Below are 20,204 nucleotides of genomic sequence, written 5' to 3' on the forward strand. Positions count from 1 at the left end.
TCCCGGCGCTGCGGCCCGTGCGGGGCCGCCGGGAGCGGGCGGCCGCGGGCTGGAGGTGCTGCCGGGGCGCTGCCCCTGCGGCTGCCCTCGGGCTCCTGGGAGCCGCTGCGGCCAGGGGGGCGTTGCGCCAGGAGTGCTGAGGATTTAAGAAGGAATTTGGTAGTTTCAGGTACTGTACTTGTTCTTCCGTTCCCATGCGTGTGACTTTTGGGGTTTTTTAATTCTGTGAGATCAGTGGCGATTTACTCTCAGGCTCTCAGCTTGCGCGCAGCCAGGAGTGCTCTCTGCCTGAGTTTTTTGTGCTATTTAACGGAATAGTGACCTGTGATAGTCAGAAACCCCTAAAAGCATTAGCTGAACCATTTGCAGGACTAGCTGGAGCTTTTAAATTGTGGTTTCTTTTTAAAAAAAATCCTTTTCTTTCACCTATGTGTCTTGGAATTAATTCTRCGGACACGTGCGAGCGATATCGGGCAGGCACCGCTGCACTGGTGGAGCTGTGATGTTGTTTTATCCTCCCTCCAGGGGCCCTCCTGTGCTCCCATCGGGCAGCCCTGGTAGGGCCAGGTAACCCTTGCTGCTGCTGGAAGTTGGCTTGAACAGGCAAAGCCACCTTGCTGGACGGTAGCTGGCATCTCCTTAGCGGGAGGGGTGTGAAAATGTCTTTTTTCCCGTGCCTTGTCCTCTTGGTCTGTTTGTTTGCAAAATGGAGACATAATTCACCGTTGGGGGTCTCATAGGTACGGGAGCTACGTAAATACCAGTGTCCTTGAGGAAGCGCTAGATCTGTAACTGTCTTCGGATGTCAAAAGGAAATTAGCCTTTCAAGTATGTGCGGGTTTTCAAAGAGGCAGGGTGCTCGCTTTAGCACGTAACACTCACCCATGTAACAATCTCTTGAGTTTACTACAGCAGTTCTTTGGTACAGTGTTAGATAAATCTTCATGAGCTAATTTTTCTGATGTTGCTCCATGGTGAGATTCCCATTCAATGAAGTGTAATGTAGTGAATGAAACAAGTCCTCTTTAAAATGACAATGTGCTAGAATTTTGTTATCTCGGCATAAAATAAGTCTACAGCTATTTTAGTATGTTGACACAATGATTCCACTACTTCATAAAAGGTTTTTATGGAGGAAGTGTGGTGTTTTTCTGTTTGTTTTTTGTTCTTCTGGATTTTTTTTTTTTTTTTGCTTTGACATCTCTCCCTCTCAATCTCCCCCTTTTTTGTTAATTAGACCAATCAGTTTTGAGAAATCAGAAAATCTTGACATACCATCTTCCTGTTTTTCCTAATGGAAGTAGTGAAGCCAGTTTTTTGATATTTCTTCTCACCACAAACCTTGCCTTTATGGTTTTAGTACCACATGGCTGTTACAGTTATTACTACGCTAGGCTTCTGTAGGGCAGCAGTCGTCTCAATATGGCACACTAGACTTCTGCTCTGAGACTTTTTGCAATTAAAAAATGTACATATTAAAATTTCCAACAGGATTTCTCAGCAACAGCCTTCAGTTGTATTCTRCTGATCCAGAGAGTCCATGAAATCCATTTCTCAATTATCATTTGTGATCCTTCTAGAAGAGTGGGTATTGTTTGAGAACTTGAGCTCCAGTAAAAAAAAAAAACATTATACATCTGCAAATCAAAAAATCTTATAATGTAAATGCAAGGAGAATTAGAAGTTATTTAAGATATTCACTTGAAAAACAAAACACACAGCCTCAGATTCATATAGTGTGAAGGGATTATCCGGACTTGACTCATCTAGGTAGAGTTGAGCCGAGCAGAAGTCCTTTGGAGTGATTTCACCACTTGCTTTTCTGGATTGTAACAGCCTGTAGAAAGATGAGTGGTATTCCAAACCACTTATTTCTGTGACAGAAACTAGGCTAGCAATTGATGGGGCTTGAAAAGATAGGAGATGCAGTGCAGTTTTGATGAAACTATTTACTGTTCAATTTTACAGGGGTAGCTCAAAAACCTTATTTTTTCCATGAGATTTTRTTCATCCTATGTGCAGCTGAAAATATCCTGTGAGGTGAAACAAGACAACTGAAAGTCAAACTGAAGTGAAATTAAGAACTTGTTTAGGTGAGGTCAGTTCTTATTCATGGCTATTTCTGGAAGAAATAAGCAACTTTGTGTTTGGTATGTGTGATTTAGTTTCATTTCTTCCTGAGTGAGATTTTACAATTTGTAATATATTTCCTGCCTGAGATCCATAACTTCAGGTTTGAACTAGTACTTAAAAAAAATTGCTCTTGAATACTTGAAATCTGCATTTTTTTCAGTGGATACTTTTTTTAAATGGAAGATACTAGTCAGAATTTGGTTAGTCTCAGCTTCTAACCGTAGACCTTTTCACAGTCTATAATTTATCTAATCCTAAAAGCTGAAATACAGTGTACTTAGAGGAGAGTAACTGTAGGAAGAATGAGAGTATTTTAATAATTAAGAGGAAAGATGAAAAACGTGCAACAAATTTATGGCTCAAAATTTGTTTATCATCTTTTTCCTGTTCTATAAATATTATTCTGTTTCCTTTGCTATTCTGTGATGTGATGTCGCTCATATATCTAGGAAGTAGTGGATAGAATTTTTTTAAGCTGTTGAAGAGAGATTTCTTCATTCACTCATTTCTGTACTGTTTGTTGCCATGGCAGCTAGCCAAGTGCCTTATTAGTGATTAAGATAGTTACTTCCCCCCCCGCCAAAAAAAAAAAAAAAAAAATCTTGTGGTCCTGGAAACTATATCTGGATTTTTGTAAGAAACAGATGTTACACAAAATGAGTTGCTTCTGTGAGGAGATTGAAATGTTTGTCCTTTAACTGAAGTTACTGTGCAGTTATGCATTGCATCTCTTATGTGTTGTACAGTTGTGTTTAAAATCCTATCTTCTAGCATGCTGAGTATTTAAAGTAAATGTGTTCCTTCTACCATATGCTTGAAGCAATAAACCCCATTGACTGAACAAGCTTTTATTTTTATATTTGAAAGAATTGGTACTTTTTTAAAAAAAAAAAAATACTGAATTGTATGTTAAAAGTAGTATACAAGAAAAGTATGTAACAAATGTATATAGCAAAAGTAATAAGATGGTGTAACAAGAAGTGGAGTCATTTTTCATACCTCATGGTCTCAATGTATAGTCATTTCCAGTTAGCATGCAAATGGAAAATCAATTGTAATCTGTTCAAAATTGCTTCCTGGTAGAGCTGCGAGGCTTCCCTCCCATCCCCGTGATTTTGCTTCTGCATGTCTTGTGGAATATGCAGCTCCCCAGAGTTGGGGGGGGTGGAAGGGGGAATTGCAGATGTTTCCCATTGTAAAGCTCAGCATCTTTACATGTAGTTGCATAACATCTTCAGGCTTTGTCAGAAAGCATGCTGTTTTAATGATGAGCAGAAACTGATGGAGGTTTTTATAACCCTGGGGTCTTCTGCTTAGATAAACCATGCTCTCTTCTTTTATGTAGCTCAATGAATGTTTTTGCCTAGATCCTAGCTTTTGTTTAAAAAGGCTGAGCTTACACTACACAAAATTCAAAAATGTGAAATTAGACTGGACATGCTGTCCTTTTACTTTCCCATTCTGCAAAGATATTGTATTCCCACCTTAGGAATTGATTTTAGCTTTTTGGTAAACTAAAGCTCTTTTTCATTCTTGAATCATAGATATAAATAAGAATACTTTTAAAGAGTACTTTGATTTTCAGACCTCTTGTCCTAACTGGAAAAGCTCAAACAAGACCTTTTCAAAGTTTACCAAAGGGGAATAGAGAGGCTAACCCTGTGARATTTCAGAGTTTCTTTATTATTCTTTCCTTTCCAGGCTCACCTCACAGGCACACTTCAGACCATACCAGTCTCTACTGCCTTGYCATTTTAAGGTTCCTCTTGCTCTATTTATGATACCAGTGTCACACTTGAAAGTTTTACATACGTCATCTTCCTCCCTGGGAGGGAAGATGTTTGTTTATGTATCTTGTTAGACATTCCYAGGGTCACTGTGTTCTTTAAATGTAGAAAACTCATATGTACTCAGGAAATGCAGTTCCCAATACCTCTATTTTGGACCAAATTAATTTGGACCTGAGCTCTTTTAGGCAAACATGCCCCTTGCATAAATCTTCTAAGAGATTGTACAAACTGTGTAAAATGTGTTCTTTCTCAACATTACAGTTTACTTGAGGGTGGATAGTAAGGAAAAGGATTTTACTTAGTCGGAAGTTRGTATTTTGAGAAAAGAGTGGGGGTGGGGGTAATGAGGGATAGACAAAGCAAAACGCTCTGTGGTTGGGAGTGCAGGAGACTTCAATTGATACTAAGTATCCTCCCAATGGAAAAAAAAAGAGTAATTTCTTTTGATATGAAAGAAATGTCTTAAGAGGTGGTTGAAAGTTGCAGAGTAGTGCCAAGACTGGAGAAGTTAGTGAAGTGGGGGGTGCAGTGCTACTGAGCAGTAAATGTGACACTGGTTATTGCAAATACCTGAAAAGCAATCTGCTTGCTGTGGGTAGGTAAAGCTCAAAGGCTAGCTGGCATCTTAAATCTTTGAGTGCTTCAGCATTTGGCAAAAATTATCACAATAATTTGTAAATAACTCTTTGTCTGTGCCATCCTCTCATATGAACTGTAACAAAAATGCATTAAGTTGAGAAATTAGTCAATCAGCTTTTGAAGTAAAATGCAATATGACTGATCACAAAGCTTTCAAATTTTGTGATGAGTTGAAAATCTCTATTCTGCTGTGACTTAGATCTTTTATCTTAAGACTAATAAAATCTAGTGTTTTGGCTGAGCTTGGCTGGAAGAGGGATGGATTACAATTCCTTCAGTAGAAGCTATTTTTAGAGTCTATTTTTGTTCTGCAGACTGTTAACATAAGGAGCTGATATCGATAAATCCTGGTCTCTGGACTTTCCTAGTAATGGTTATAGYTGGTGTCCCAACTCTGATAGTCTCTTGAATCCTTCATCGTCTGTAAAGATATTTGACCCAATGAGTTACCTAGTCTTTTCGGTGCCAAGCATTGATGCATGGCCTCATCCTTGGTAAGAAAAGTTTCCCTGGTAAAGCACCATTAACACGCGTGGAGATCTCCAGTTTATCTCAGTAGTAGGTCTGAACACCTCAAAGTTTGTTTTATCACCTAAAGCCTTTCTATTCTAAAATATTCAACTGATTTGAAAACCTGAGATGATTCCTCCTTCTGCAATAATTCCAATATGTACTATTTGTATTGCCGGATAACCTCTGGAAATGGTTTGTTCTGGTTATGATTTGCAAATGCCCAGGGCGGTGCACCTGAATTGAAAGTCTCTATAGCAGCTGCTTCTAGGCTTGTTGCTGCCATTCTTACTGGGCTGCCAGTTGGGTTTTTGCCACTCTTGCTGGGCTGTAAATTGGACTTGTTACTGTTTCTGGAACTGTCACTGTTGGATTGCAGTCTAGGTTTCTTAAAATTGTTGCTGAGCTACAGCCTATGCTTACTGCTGAAAGATTAAAATCTGAGCTTCCTGCTTCAGCTGTTATTTCTTCAGTCACTTGCTCATTTGTCTGGTTTTAGCTTTTATTTTAGCAGTTGGGTGTAGGGGGAGGGGAAGTAACACCTGGTATCATGTGTGCATTGATAGGACATTCATCGTGTTCAAGCAAAAAACTACATGGCTTGTGGCTACCTTTAAGTGGTATCCATTACTTGGGGGTTTGACTTTATTACCAAGAATTGTTCAAAGTTTAGACTGTTTTTGTGACCCTTCTGCCTTATTCTCTGGATGAACTGTTCCTTATACCCTTGTCTGGTGAATTACAAGTAATTAGATTATGGTTTCTTACAGAGATTGTAGGCAAATCCAGCCAGTCTTTCAAAATTCACAATAACTGCACTTTGGCTTTAAGTTTAATTATGTTATTTCCATGTATGGCCTCTTCATAAGGTTTTGGTAAGTATTTAGTGATGATGTTCCATCTGATTGTGGTTGCAGTCTGTATTGCACAAAGAATTGCWTAAAATTAAAAATCTGTATTTTCAATTTTGTCTTCATGGTGCTGATGCACAAGAGTCTAGCAGTGTTTGTGAAGCTAGGATTGATAATGGTCTGCTCACTCAAAAATGACTTTGGCTGTGCTTCTATGCAGGTGAGAACACCCCGCTAAATTTCAGGTGGCAGTGTGTTCTTCATCACTTACCTTTTGAGGTGTTCATCTGTCATAAGAGAAACTCTGGACAAACCCATTAGTATAGATAYCAGTGTCATCCTCCTAACACTGGCGTATCTTCCTATGCTTGACATACTTCCATAGGCAGTTTGAATTGTTCACCTGCAGTTTGGATGCATTCATTGGTATATGTGTGGGAACACTTGAAAGAAAACTGTTTTCAGTGAGACTGCCACAAAAACTGCCTCCAGCAGACTCTGTAAATAGTTTTAGCTCATCTCTTCCAACTTGATTATTTCATTCTAAAGGTTGATAGCATCATCAGTTCTGAATGAAATTTTCATGTTTCCTTCTGTCATTATCATAAGATCTAACTTCATGACAAAGTAGAACTTTGAAAAGCAAAATGTGTGAACTGAGAGGCAAAAAAGGCTCAARATATTATGCTTAAGGAAAGACTTTTTGCAGGTAGTCACAGGACTAGAGTCTAGTCTGCTTACCAGCTTAAGAAAGATCCACAGGGTGGAGACTAAACCTAAGTAAATTCATTGTGCAGTATTCACTTCTATTTTAAAAGTTGCAAAATTCTGAACTTAGAATGAAATGACTCTAATTGAAGATCTACAAATATTATGTAAAATCACTGATAGATGTTTTGTCTTKTGATTATATTAGGTTATTAAACAAAAGTGGACAAATTCAAGGCCCACCTGGATGCAACCCTGTCTAACATGCTCTAGGTGACCCTGCTGAGCAGGGAGGYTGGACTAGATAATCTCCAGAGGTCCCTTCCAACCTTACTGATTCTATGATCCTATGAAGCTGCTTTATTAGCAGATAAAATACTAGGATTTGAAAGACTGATGTATCTAGTTTTGTGTGCAGACTTCCTAGTGGTTTCTCCTGAGTTCTGGGTTACAGTAAATCTGAAGAAAATCCATAATGGCAGGTAGTCAAATAGACTTCTGCTGTGTAGCTGTTTGCTTTCTATTTATTTTTGAACTCAGGTTTATAGCTACAGTARCTCTGGCTACTGTTAATACTTGTTGGTTCTATTAAAAGCTTCGCCAGAAAGTAAATGAGAATTATATTCTGAGTGTATCTTGACAAAGCGTCCTATCCTCTCTACCTTTCTTGATTCTTAACTTYCTAAATCTGGTAAAAACGCCAGACCTTGATGTATTTTTCTGACTCTTTCAGCCCAGAGGGAGTAAACTGCAAGGTTGAAAGTCTTGTAGAAAATCCACTGCTGGCAGCTCTCTCTGAGAAGGCTCCGGTCCAAAACGACAACTGCATCAGCGTGGTACAGGCAAAGGAATTGTCTCTCAAATAAGCATAGCCCTATGAAGCCATTTAGGGCTACACAGAGTCCAACCAACACCTTGAACTCAGTCCAGAAACATGGAGATTATGGAACGCTGTTGCCAGCAGCATGACCTGAAACACAACCTGGCCATGTTACTAGACAATTTAAGGGGCCTGTTTCTGAAGGTCTTTTCAAAGTCTTGATAATAGTCTATGGCACAGATAACAGCTGTTAGGTTGACTGGCTAAGTCTCTTAAATTTATATTTAAATGAAGGTAATACTTTTTCACATAACCATGTTAGTTTTGTTAGAGGATTTTGTTCTGAAAGAACAAATTTGAATAAACATACTTTGCTAAGCATGACAGTGTACACTTTGTATACTGTTGTAAGTATTGTCTGGCCACCCAGTATTGTCACAAGAAAAGTTAATTAGACGATTCAAATTTTTGTGTTCAGAAAGCATCCAGACAGCATGACTCATTCTGAAAGTGGGAAGAGATCAAATCTAGCATGCATTGCTGGAAACTTTTTTTTTTTCTAGAATGATTTGTATCTCAGTGTGTCTGCTTCATTTCATGAATAATAAAATTAAGAAAGAAATTAAACAGAGTGCCCTTGGGCATTCGTCTTAAAACAAACACTGTTCCCTGTTTTGTTCCAGAAATCTATAGTGTGTTCTGTGCTGTCCTGATATTGATGAGAATGGGTTGCTCAACAGCCATCTAGATCAGTACATGACAGGAGTTTTCAACATTTTCTCACTTGCAAATTGCTGAAAATTTTCCAATAGAGATAGAAGAGCCAGTGTAGATGTAGACTGACAACAAGTTGACTTTTCTTGGCTTTCTTTTGAAAACTCTGTAAAAATAGGGTTTACCTTTCAGGATTTGTAGACTGGAATTTGAAAATCAATGTTGTGTGATTTATTTTGTGTGTATATATATGTGTATGTGTATATCTTTCTTACTCTGAATAYAATTTTTAATCTGAGTATATTATCTTAATAAATTAAGGGGTTTTAGGCTCTTACCTAAAAGAGGTACTGAAAGGGCAGAAATAAATACAAGGTATTGGATTAACATGCAGTCTTAAAGACAGCTAAAAACTATTATATCTACCTCTCCGTTCCCTTTTTTTAGACAGGAAACAATGAGATATCAGTCCTGAAGTATTGCAAGATGAGTTGTTATCCTCATTCCTGGCTTAAGTGGTGTATGGAATAAATCTTCTTAGTTAAACATGGTGGGTTTTTGTCACATCAAAGCTATTTACTTTCTAAATGAAAGTCTTTGTTTCAGAGAATATATTTCATTACAGGAATTACTTCTTAGTGTGATACTGAAGGGAAGTTTCACTGTTTTTCCTGTTGCGGAGTGCTCCTCTGTGCTTTCTGGACAGTTGATTTTTATGGCACAAGCCTGTCGGCCTCCTTATGTAGGCAAACTGTTAACCAGATGCAGCTGCATGTGGGCACCTCATCATCTGGTGACAAACAGGTCGCGTGCTCATGGCCTTTGCCTACCCATAGGTGAGGAAAGGCTGGAGCTGCTTATAATCAGCAAAGAAGTAACTGCTGCTTAGGGTAACACTGAAGTACCTTCTCTTCTCTCTAAACAACATGTTAGAGGATGTCACGATGAATGTTGCAGCAGTTTGTGCAAGTCTTACATGCAGTCAATACTAATGCTGTAAAAGATTTTTTTTTTTTTAAGTAGAGTTTACAGACCTCCTAACCCTCTTTTAAGATGAAGGYCCGTGGGAAAATACATCTCTGCTTTATTAAATGTTGAGAATAACTACAGATAGCTGAGACTTCTCTTCGAAAGTGAAATGTAAAGTATTTCTGTATATTTTTCTACAGACAAACATACCATTCTTGAAAATACAGTTGTTACTATTTAAATGAAATTTTGAAAAGGGCTAGATACTATTTTTTCTTTGCCTAGAGAATAGCATCACTCATCTTTATCATAATATCAGTTGTTTTTTTTGTTTTGTTTTTTTTTCTGAATTGCAGAGACATTTTACAGGTCRTGTAATTCATTCCTCTGCAAAGCTGTAGAGTTTTGTGATCTCTTTTGTGACCACATATGGGTGCAGTCTAGAAAGAAGTTTGCTTAGTTTTGAGGAATGGTAGCTGGTGCTCTAAAGTGTTATACCTGGGATGGTTTGCATTACTTAAGATAGAAACCAGTGAAGAAGAATTCCTGTTATACTGCCACTTCTTAAAAGATAAGCAGTTGACTTTCAGTTCCCAAGTACAACAGAAAATGTAGGGTATTTTGCAATAGCACAGCAGTATATTGCAGACAAAGCTCACAAACTTTTGTCATTACTTCAAAATTCAGTGGGATGTGATTAATTTTTAACTTGTACAGTATATTCCTGCAAATGCATCGTTTATTACTGAAGATCTAGCCTAAAGTTCTACAATAAAAGATAATGAAATATTTCAATAGGACAAGTCCTTTTTCTAATTGTGGCACTAGAATTACAGAATGACTGTTCTGTATGCTTGTATAAAATCATTTCTTCTTGAATAAGCTTTTGTTTTCAACATGTCTGAAATAACCCTGCTAGTTCCAGCCAACTCCTGTTTTTTTTTTTTTTTTTTTTTTTTTTTTCCCTTCCTTACAGTAGCACTTTGCTAGTGCCTTCAGCCTATGCTGTCTGAATTTCCCAGCTGCTCCAGCTCTGCCTCCTTTGGTCTTTCTGATCCTCCCCTGCATGCTTTTCATACCAAACTGGGCACGGTGAGGAGGGGGCTCTTTCCTTCCCACCTCTCGTCCAGCTGAGARATTCACCCAGCTCTGTGTCCCTCTGCAGCGTCCCAGCATGTCCCCCGTCACCTTGCTGTGCGCCATCCTGAAACCTCTGTCCCCCACTAGGTCTTTCAGTAAGCTCAAGAGGCTTGTCATCTCCAACCAGCTCATGACTTCATGTTAGCCTGCTGTTTAAATAAATGATACTAGGAACCTGAYGAGAGCATCATAAGGTATGCAGAATATCTGATCTTTGAGCCATAAAAATAGAGGTGTTTATTGCTTAACTAATCTTGAAAGACCAGAAATTTGAGGAGTTACGTATGCTGTATTTCAGTGACTGGATATAACTTAGTAACATTTTTGTGTTTTAAATACAGTAATAGAAGTTTGGTGAACTAGTCAGGTTACTGGATTTGAAGGTTTTAGCAAAAGAAGTAGCGCGTTCTTTGTTCATCTCCACTGTGTGCTTTCTAGAGATGCTATTGTAGCCTGACACATGTGAGAAGAGATTCACATTGTTTCTTACTGGGATTTCTTTGTTGACCTCATCATTCCCAGTAGGAAATGTAATATACTGATCAAAACCTTAACATGAATGCTTTTTTGTCCTAATGCTTTTCTGTTATCACAAGCGTGATTTAATAGAATGATCTGACATCTTGTAAGCCTTGGACATCACAATTTCTTTTAGGGAAGATTTGAAAAAAAATCTTCAAAAACAATCAGCTGGTTCAAGTACTGGATACTGTGCAAAAAGTAGAATTAGAAAATGTTTTCTTAATTCCATGCAATTACAGCTTGTTAGAATATTTTATGTGAWCAAAAAAATATAACTCAAGTCTTGAGGTTACCTAGTTTCAGTCTAGTTGTAGTCAGTGYTGCAGTATAGCAGCAGCATTAAGATTAATCAGCAACTAAAGTTTAGACTTGTTTCCCAGAAGACATGCAGTTGGAGTATGGAAAGTTACYTTGTGGGATTTTTATTATTATTGTAGAAGACATCAGAGGAGCATGTCTTCCCAAGGAGGCCTCTTACAACTTTATTTTTAATACAGACTTTTAAGCCAGATCGTATACTTGTCCTGGTTGYGCATGTAGAGCCCTGAGTACACCACTTCTGTGCCAGTAAGTTCTCAGTTTGTTACGGATATACATAAATGGCATCATATGTATCCTCTGCCAAAACAACAGGAGTTTCTGGTATCACAACAGGAGTGCCTGGCTCTGTTGAGAGGGATATTAAACTAATGACTAGCCAACTGATCCCGCTTGCATTTAGGGCAGTTGCAGGACATAGGTAAGCTAGACTGGCTTCTTATTTTGCCTACAGAAATTCTAATATGCTTAACATTATCCAATACCGGCAACTAAGGTAGTCTAAATACCGCAGCAGGGACTGATTAGCTTTTTCAGATCACTGCTTTTATTCGCTGTTTGCAAAGAAGCTTAATCCAGTGCTGGAGATCAGGCTTCCCACTGTGCTCATGGGTAGCTTTCTCTCAGTCTTTGTGTTCAYAGTGGCAGAAATTAGTGAGGAGTCTCCTCCTGCCTCTGACTTGAAAAACTCCCCCCAAAAAYAGTAGTGTTGGTAGCTAGCTGTTCTTAGTAGTGTTTAATGGACAGTTCAGAGAAACTATAGTTTGGGCTTTTGATTTTTGATATCTGTTTTCATGGTAAATGCACCAGTGTAACAGCATGCTGGTATGTGATTTCATTTACTATCCTGAATAACTTAATATCTACATAAAGTTTGGGAAATTACTTGTAAGGTTCTAACAAACCTATTCACATTCTTCTGAATGCTTCCCAGTAGACTGCCTCTCCACCCAAGCAGAGGAGGACAGCTACTGCCGTGGTTTCAGTATTGCTCTTAGTCATGTAATGATGCTGAGGTTCAGTACGCTTGTACTCTTGTCACAGTCATTCAGATGAAAATTTGCGGATGGAGAATCTCCTCAGAGCTKCATACTTATCTGCACTAAGCTGTCTCCGGTAAAGTTACCAGGACTTGATGTGAAGGTCCACATCACTTTTTTAGCAGACATCAAACATAGCTATTCTTATATCACTAAACACGTGAACTGCMGGACTTGTGGTTCTGGAAATGTTGGAGGGATGAACACTGGAAGTCTTGTTGTTTTGTGCTTGGTTTACTTGCAGCTTATTTCAGTAAAAGTCATAGCAATAAAAAGCGGGCTGTGTCCCAGCTCCTGCCTTTTGTTCAGATCTTTCTTCATTGCAAAGAARCAGAAAGATACTGGCATCTAGAACAGACCTGTGAAATAAAAGGGAAAGAAGTTCTGTTGCAAACAAATTTGAGTGACTCCAGAACAAAAGGGTGGTTCATAGTGCTTCTCTATCAAGTACCCTAATGTTTCAATGCCACTGGTTAAAAATATCCATTATCCTATGAATTARTATGACATGTTTCCAGTGTAATCAGTTTCTCTTCCCACTGGAACTGAAATATAGGTATAAGTAGTTTGTTACGGTTGCATACAAATACAAGCTTATTACTTTTATTGAGTGATGCACTAAAGTGTCAGGAATTTCAGAAAGCAGTTTCTGAATGCATTTTAGTGTTTGGTACAGCGCACAAGCAAGTATGAAAGGAGCCTAATACTAATGTGATTAATTTTACTAACAAGAATAGGGAAATCCACTGAGGGATCTTATTTCTCTTTAATATTTTTCCATACAAAGAACTCTTAGCTTCCGTTATAGAAGGGGATATATCCTTTAAGGTTGAAGCTTGGAGGGAGGGGAGGATAATTTCTTTTTTTTTTCTTTCCCTTTTTAAGGAACTCACAACTTTTACTACTTAAAAATAATTCCTCTCTTTGTTTCATGAATTAGAAACAATGAGGAGAAGCTGAAGTCTGCCCAAGCCAGGTGTTTCTTGTTGGCAGCCTGCTCCCTAATGACTCTGGCTCTCATACAGCAGCTGCCTGCTAGTCTCTTTTGTATGGCCTATTGTTGCTGCACACCCCTCGTTAATACACATGCTGCCCGGGGCAGACCCTGAGAATGACATCAACTTGCTTATCTTAGAAACCTCCGAACCTGATGCGGGGTGGGGAGGTTGCCTTGCATCTGCCTGGCCAACTAATTGTGAGCTCTGCGGGTCGTGATTGGCTCCGATGCCGCTCGGCAGTAGGTTAAGCAAAGACATTGCGGGTCCATCTGTTCGTCCATTCATTGTTCTGCTCGCTTGCCTGAAGTCTGCAGCCGAAATCGTGTTAAGGAGTTGCTGCTGGAACAGCTACAAGAAGCCAATGTCTGTGTGTTTCCCAGCGAACGTAAGTATACGGGTTTCTCTCTGCAGAAATGGGACGTTTCACCTTTCTGATGTTTCTGCCCATCAGTTTGTATTCTGACAACATAACTAGCTTGTGTGTTGGCTGAGATTTACACACTTTGCGTGGGTCTTGAAAAAAACAGAAAGAAAAACGTCTATGTTTGAAGATTAAGGCTATTAAAGACTAATGCTTTAGCACAGTGCCTTTTATTAAGGAATTTTTAAGAGCATCAATAATGCTGTATTTTTAAAAATTTGAAAATGGTAGGCAGCATATCAACAGAACAAATTTTATGTTAGCCCCTTGGGGAGAAGGGGAAATTTCAACTTTAAATTATGAGTGTTCACCCTTTTTTCCCACATATATTATTATTTAATTTGGGAGTAAGAGAAAAAGATGGGTTTTTTTATTCTTTTTTAAACTTTTCCATGGTACCATGTGATGGGTGAAATTTTCTGTATTTCTGAAAGTAGGAATGGCTCCATTGTGGGGTGTATGAAGTTACTGCAGTATAAGATGCAGCATTAGGGTACTCTCAGGTGGGAACGTTTTCCAGTCAGAGGCTTTGCTATGTTCTTAAATGTGTAAAATSTAGCTAGGTGATTTTTATAAAGTTTCTAATCTGTTTTGTTTTATGTTTTGAGTTCAGATGTTAGGCTGAAGAATAAACACTGTGTCCTCCATGAGCCTGTTTTCCAAGGATCCTGTAAAGGAAAAAAAAAAAGAAAAAAAACACAAAGACCTTCATATTATCAGTTGGGAGGGAAAGCCAGCATATAAAAGGGTTAAAAAGAGGTTTGCATTTCTACCACATGCCCTATTGTGTGAACATATGCATGAGTCTATTGAAAGTTTTCAGAAGATGGGCAGGCCACCAGTTGCTGGTCTCCTGCAGTTCCAGTAGACATCTGTTGCCCCAGAGCATTAACCAATCTGTTCAATGGGACATCCTTCCTTTGTTAGATAGAGTGATGCAGACAACAGCACTTGCTGAAATACAATGGTAATTAAATACATAGAAACTACAGCAGTAGGTATTTATTACATATTCATTATTTTATTTGCATTGTTGTAGTATCTTTACCATTTGGACAACTAACACATTCATTTTTTTTCTTATCAGCTATGCCCTTTTTTATGACAAGTAATTATAGCGTTTCAACAGGCTGTGATCTAAATATTTCCCATTTACTGTTTAGAAGACTTAAAAAAAAAAAAAAAAAAAAAAACTTCCTGTGTGAAAACAAGATGAACTATTTCACTGTAGAATGAATCTTCAGAAACTTTGAGGCTCTTTTCAGAATATGCAGTTGCTGTTATGTTTGCTATAAGATACTCTATTTCACTCTGTTATATTTTCCTTCATGTACTAAATTTGCATTAAACAACTGTTTTTATGCTTGATTGGAAGTGGAAAATRTTCAGAATATATGTTAAAAGATTAGATGATCTGTTTGCCCACATCTCTTCTAGGAATAGATATGTTTTGTGTTAAGTGAATTAGTGAACTGATTACTGTTAATGGTTAGTGGAAAATAGTGATGACTTAAGAAATGGAAAAAGAATGATTCTATAGTGTAGTGGCACAGTGTTCATACGAAGTGTTACCTTTATACTTAATAAATATCTTTGAGTTAATAATAGAGTATTTTAGGCCTTTAATAGTGAAGCTAGTCTGAGGTTATAGTTTAACTTCTTAAAAGTTTATGATGTCATAAGTATGTCTGAATTAGGACTTACCTGATTTATTAGTTTTTTCATAAATAAAAAAATTTTACTCAACTGTGAGCATAACCAAAAACTAAAGACTTCTGGCAAGATTTTTTTGACTTTTTTTTGCTGTCTCTAACTTGAGTCAGAACTTGTAGCAGATATTTTTCTTACCTCTAATGCGTTGTATCAGGATGCATACTTTAAAACTACATGTATGTAATGAGTTGCATGTAAATGAAGAATGTAAGGAGTTCTTCATATTTGATGTCACCCCTTGAATAAATGGACCTTTTCTGTTTTTTTCTGTGAGCTTCATTGTCCTATTGGTATAGGTGCACTAGTGTTTATTTGGAATATAAATTCATTCAAACAGACTAGCTGGCAAATTGCTCCTCATTAACCAGCTCAGGATAAAATGATCAACTCCAACAGTGTTTAACAGTGACATCTGATTTTCATGGTTCTAACTAATGAATCTCATAAAGGACATGTGGGGATCTCCAAAGTCTAGTATTTCTAAGAGATGTTGCTGACCACAAATACAGCGTGCCAAGTTCACAGATGTTGTAAAAACTTGTCTGAAAATAAATACAGTTTGCATGCAGGGTGTAGGCCAAATTCCAGGAATAGTGCACTGCTTATGCAAAACTATTTCAGAAATCTTTAGCTTTGGTTTTACAGTAGATGCATGACTTTTTTAATTACCCTTTTAAAGCAATAGTACAGTGATTATATACTATCAGTGGCAGATTTTAAAGCTGCTACTCTTTTTACTATATTCTCTAAATATCTCTCTGAAAAACAGTAGAGTTAGGCAAAGGAAGCAATTCTGATGGAGCAAGACGTAGACTGACAAGAGATGTAAAGCAACATTTACTATGTATGCGTTCTCCACAGTGAACAAGTATCTCTGCTTATGGTCTTTTTCACATGTAGATGATGTAGAGATCATCTGAAATGTTTCATATAATGTCTTATTTTCAAGTACATGTATATATTATTTTTTGAAATTGCAATGGAGGATATTACAACTGTAGTGTTGTAAAGCATTTGCAAAACTTCAATAGGGAAACAGTTGGAGAATGACAAGTATTGTTTTAACTAACATTATAACAAAACAAAAAACTCCTGCTTCTGATCTATGCATTTTGAGATTTGTTTATCCCATGCTGTTAATGTCCAATGTTCTCCCCCTGCTCTTCCAAAAAAACCCAAAAACAAAAAAAAAGCCCCTCCCTCTACTCTTAGTTCAATGCTAAAATGACATTTCACAGTACATGGATTTAGGCAGTGACCCATTATCTCGGTGTATTCTGTGGCAGCAGTACATGAGCCAGCTCAACTTTTCAGTCCAGCTTAGAAGTGTTGCCCATTAACTATACTTCCTCCAGCCGGAGCAGATTGCGGCTTTCCCGGAACAATGATGTCGGCGCTCCCAGATTGGGTTGGCAGCTGCATTGTTCGCCGAGGGGAAACCAGACGCACTTAAGTCCCAGTCTTTTTCATGGGCTTTTGTTCATACCAAATTATTCTTTCACTGTGCTAGTATTCATGATGGTATGTTAAAGGAGCGCATCCTAGCAACTAAAGGCTGGTTGCTAAGCAGCCTTGCTTCCAATAGATTTTTCTTGTTTGAGATTTTTCTTTTTTTGGGGGGGTGCCAGTTCTGCGAAGGCCACAGTGTTGGTTTTTTAACTGTATCCTTTTATTAGGATATTGTTGTGACTTGTTACTAGCACTGTTCTATCAAGTGTATTACATTAGTTAATAAATCACCGTGTGAAAAGGCTCACTTCCTAAATTCTCATTGTATTTAATCTGTGGCGTTGCTTAAAATCTTAAAGCTTCAGGTTAAGAGAAAGTAATATTCCTTGATGTGCTACTTGAGAGAGTATTATAGCCTTACTCTCTTCTAACAAGATCGGATCTAAATAAAACTTTAAAGTAGCATATTTTATTTCCTAGCAGGCTAAGCTGGATTAGGGTGTTGGAGAGGAAAAAGCTGTTAACGTCAACATTTTTAGTTTAAAATCAATTATCTGGTGTAACAACTTAATTTGCCAGTGTTCTACCATGCTCGTGATATCTTAACCCTCAGTGCCTATAGAATCTGTTTTTACTAGGTCATGAGTTAGAATTACTACTTGATTTTTTTTTTCATTTGTCTTGAGACAAGCCTGGATTAATTTCTCTGTGTGCTCTGTGTTTTTTTTTTAATCYCAGGTAGAGGAAAGTAGACTGTAGTTTAAGAATACTTGGTCGCTCTTGAAAATGCTAAATTGCAAGCAGAAGGGAAAGTTAATGTCATTGCTGATAGAGAAAAATCTTGGCTCTTGATTAAACACATCTATAACTTACATAGCATAGATCAAGAAATTCTGTTTGATATAGTAATTTCCTTTATTAAGCTAGTCTGTACAGTATTTGTCAAATGTAAGCAAAGCCCTTTGCATGTGTTTCTTACTTCTATATCTTGCCTTGTGAAATGTCAGTATGAAAGTTCTTTGTTTTGTAGTCTTCCCTTAATTTAGATTTTTCTTTGCAGTACAATTGGTCGATACAGTCCATTTTCATCTATTTCATCTATGAGAAATAATTCTTTTTTTTTTTTTTTGAAGCAGTTGAGACCAGCCTCCTAAAAGAATAAGGAAAAGATGTAGTAAGTTGCCTTTAAACATAGACTATGAAGGTAAATTTTGTGGAAAAAATAGGTAGCTATTTTCTGCACAACTGCCATTATGCAAAATYCCTCCAGAAAGACTGATGTGGCTGGTGCTAAGAGGTCCACAAAAATGCAACTTTTCTTCTTTCATTTTTTCTCGATGACWTCTTTCTATGTATTTAGATTTTGACCTAGCAAAAGGTTTGCACAAGTCTAGTGCAGTGGTTGAAATTAGTTTTTAATTTTGTTGCTTGATTAATGGCTTATTGAAATCATTAAAAGACTTCTGTTGGCTGTATTGGGCATTAGATCAATCCAAGTCTCCAAATCCTTGTRTTAGTGATGCTGCACTCTGAGAGCAGTTAGTCTGTCTTAACTATCACTTTTTACGGGAATTAAGAAATAGCTCGATTGCATTCAGTTGAATTGATAATGCATTTTAGGGCTGATCTGTTTGTTTATTTATTTTGTCACTAATTCATTTTCTATATTACAATATCTTACGTTTGCCTAAACAAGCCAGATAATCTAGTGTTATACCAGTTTCTATTCAGCAAAAACCCTGAGCTGTTTACTCTAAAAAGTTTTTCTAGTACTCTTATTTTATGGTTGCATTAGTTTTTAGGGTTTTTTTTAATTGTTACCATATTGTCTTAAGTTAGATGGAATGTCTCAGTTACTTTAAATATGGACAAGAGTTCTGTCTCTGAATTACAGTAAACGAAGTTGTGGTGTTTGGTTTCTCATTCTTTTATAAACCCTATTTTGAAAGTGTTTAAGTAGGAACACTTGATACAGTAGGAAAACATATAGTTTGTTCACCAGCTTACCTGTATATATTCCTTATGAAAAGCTTTTTACAAAAGAAGTTCTTCAGTCCAAAAAAAAAAATTATATTTCTTTCCCGAGAGAGGATATATCCAGATATTAAGCAAACACCACTTTTCCTTGGAAATGAGAAAATTGAGTTAGCCAAGAACCTAGCTCTGAGGAAAGAGCATGAACAACCCAAGTAAGACACGTAATCAGCTGCAACATTTTTATTCTCTCTTTAGGAATACGGAACACTTTATATTCAGGAATACCAGAAAAACGTCAAAGTGGAGTCAAGTACATGCAGCAGCTTCATGGGCTTGAAGGATCATCCGGGGCAAGATTTAGGCCATCTTTATGTGGGGAGCACTGGCACACAAATAAATGCAATTGTACCTTGGTCAGTGGTGGAGAAGCCAACGATGGATAAGGTTAATTCTAGGAAGGAAGATGCAGACAAGGAGGCGTCTGAAGAAACATCTGGAAGCTCCAGCTGTGACTCTGAAGAAAGCACAAATTCTGATAATGAGTCAGAGAGACTGAATAATACTGCATCAGAATCACATTTATTGCCTAAGACTCACCGACAGCTGTGCCGATCTCCTTGCTTAGAGCCTCATATTTTAAAAAGAAATGAAATTTTGCAAGACTTGAGGATAGAAGAGGCTCAGATAGTACCTAAGGAAGTCAAAAAGCCCCCTGATGTGGTAAAAGAATATCAAACCAAACTGGAGTTTGCACTTAAGTTGGGTTACTCTGAAGAACAGGTTCAACTTGTACTAAATAAACTTGGTACTGATGCTTTAATAAATGATATTTTGGGAGAACTTGTCAAACTTGGAAATAAAACTGAGACTGACCAGGCTGTAAGTAATGCTAACACTAATGTAATGCGTGAGGCGTCTTCCATAGAGTCTCAGAGGTCAGAGTCTCCACTGCAGGAGGATGTGACAGAGGATGGTGACAACCTGAGGCCAATAGTTATTGATGGCAGCAATGTGGCAATGAGGTATGTGACCCTGAAGCTTTTGCTGATATATTTAAATGGAAACAGAATTACCTTGTCCAATTCAAGCGCTGATGTTCCATGTAATTACTTAAAACTGTAAGCAAGCAGGTTGCTATATGCAGCAAGCTTCTTCCTCAATCAGACAGTATGCAAATCTTAGCAATCAGGCTAGAGACCACTAAGAGTGGAGTGGTTTGTACTCGCTGTTAAAGCAAGAATAGGTTAATTATGTCAGTCATCCTATGTTGGCATCTATCAGAGCTCTCCTTCCCACTGCCTGTCTAGTACTTACTTCTTGTTACGCTTAACAGACCTTTAGCAGGCAATATTGCCTATGGCAATTGTTGTATCCTACTACATATTAGAGGGTAAAGYAGATGTAAGATTCCTTCTTGCTAAGTTGTTCTGTGATAACCAATCTGTCTATAAAATTTCAGTGTTGGTTGTCAGGTTGGGAGTTAGATGTTTAC

General features: G+C 37.7%; 1 protein-coding gene across 2 annotated transcripts in view; it reads left to right on the forward strand.

Annotated features, from left to right (window-relative positions):
- Window positions 1-28: 28 nt before the first annotated feature.
- ZC3H12C (zinc finger CCCH-type containing 12C) overlaps window positions 29-20,204 on the forward strand; it is a 37,301-nt gene continuing 17,125 nt past the window's right edge. The window contains exons 1-2 of one of the 2 annotated variants that reach the window (XM_085309066.1): window positions 29-169; window positions 18,968-19,734. In XM_085309066.1, the coding sequence (XP_085165192.1) occupies window positions 19,040-19,734 (695 nt within the window). In that variant the 5' untranslated portion in view covers window positions 29-169; window positions 18,968-19,039. Of the gene's footprint in view, window positions 170-12,895; window positions 13,538-18,967; window positions 19,735-20,204 lie in introns of those variants that run through there. The other variant, XM_085309067.1, reaches the window with a different exon arrangement.

This window comes from Rhea americana, unplaced genomic scaffold (assembly GCF_003343005.1).
Source record: "Rhea americana isolate MKP2758 unplaced genomic scaffold, rheAme1 scaffold_29, whole genome shotgun sequence".
Classification (NCBI taxonomy): Eukaryota; Metazoa; Chordata; class Aves; order Rheiformes; family Rheidae; genus Rhea; species Rhea americana.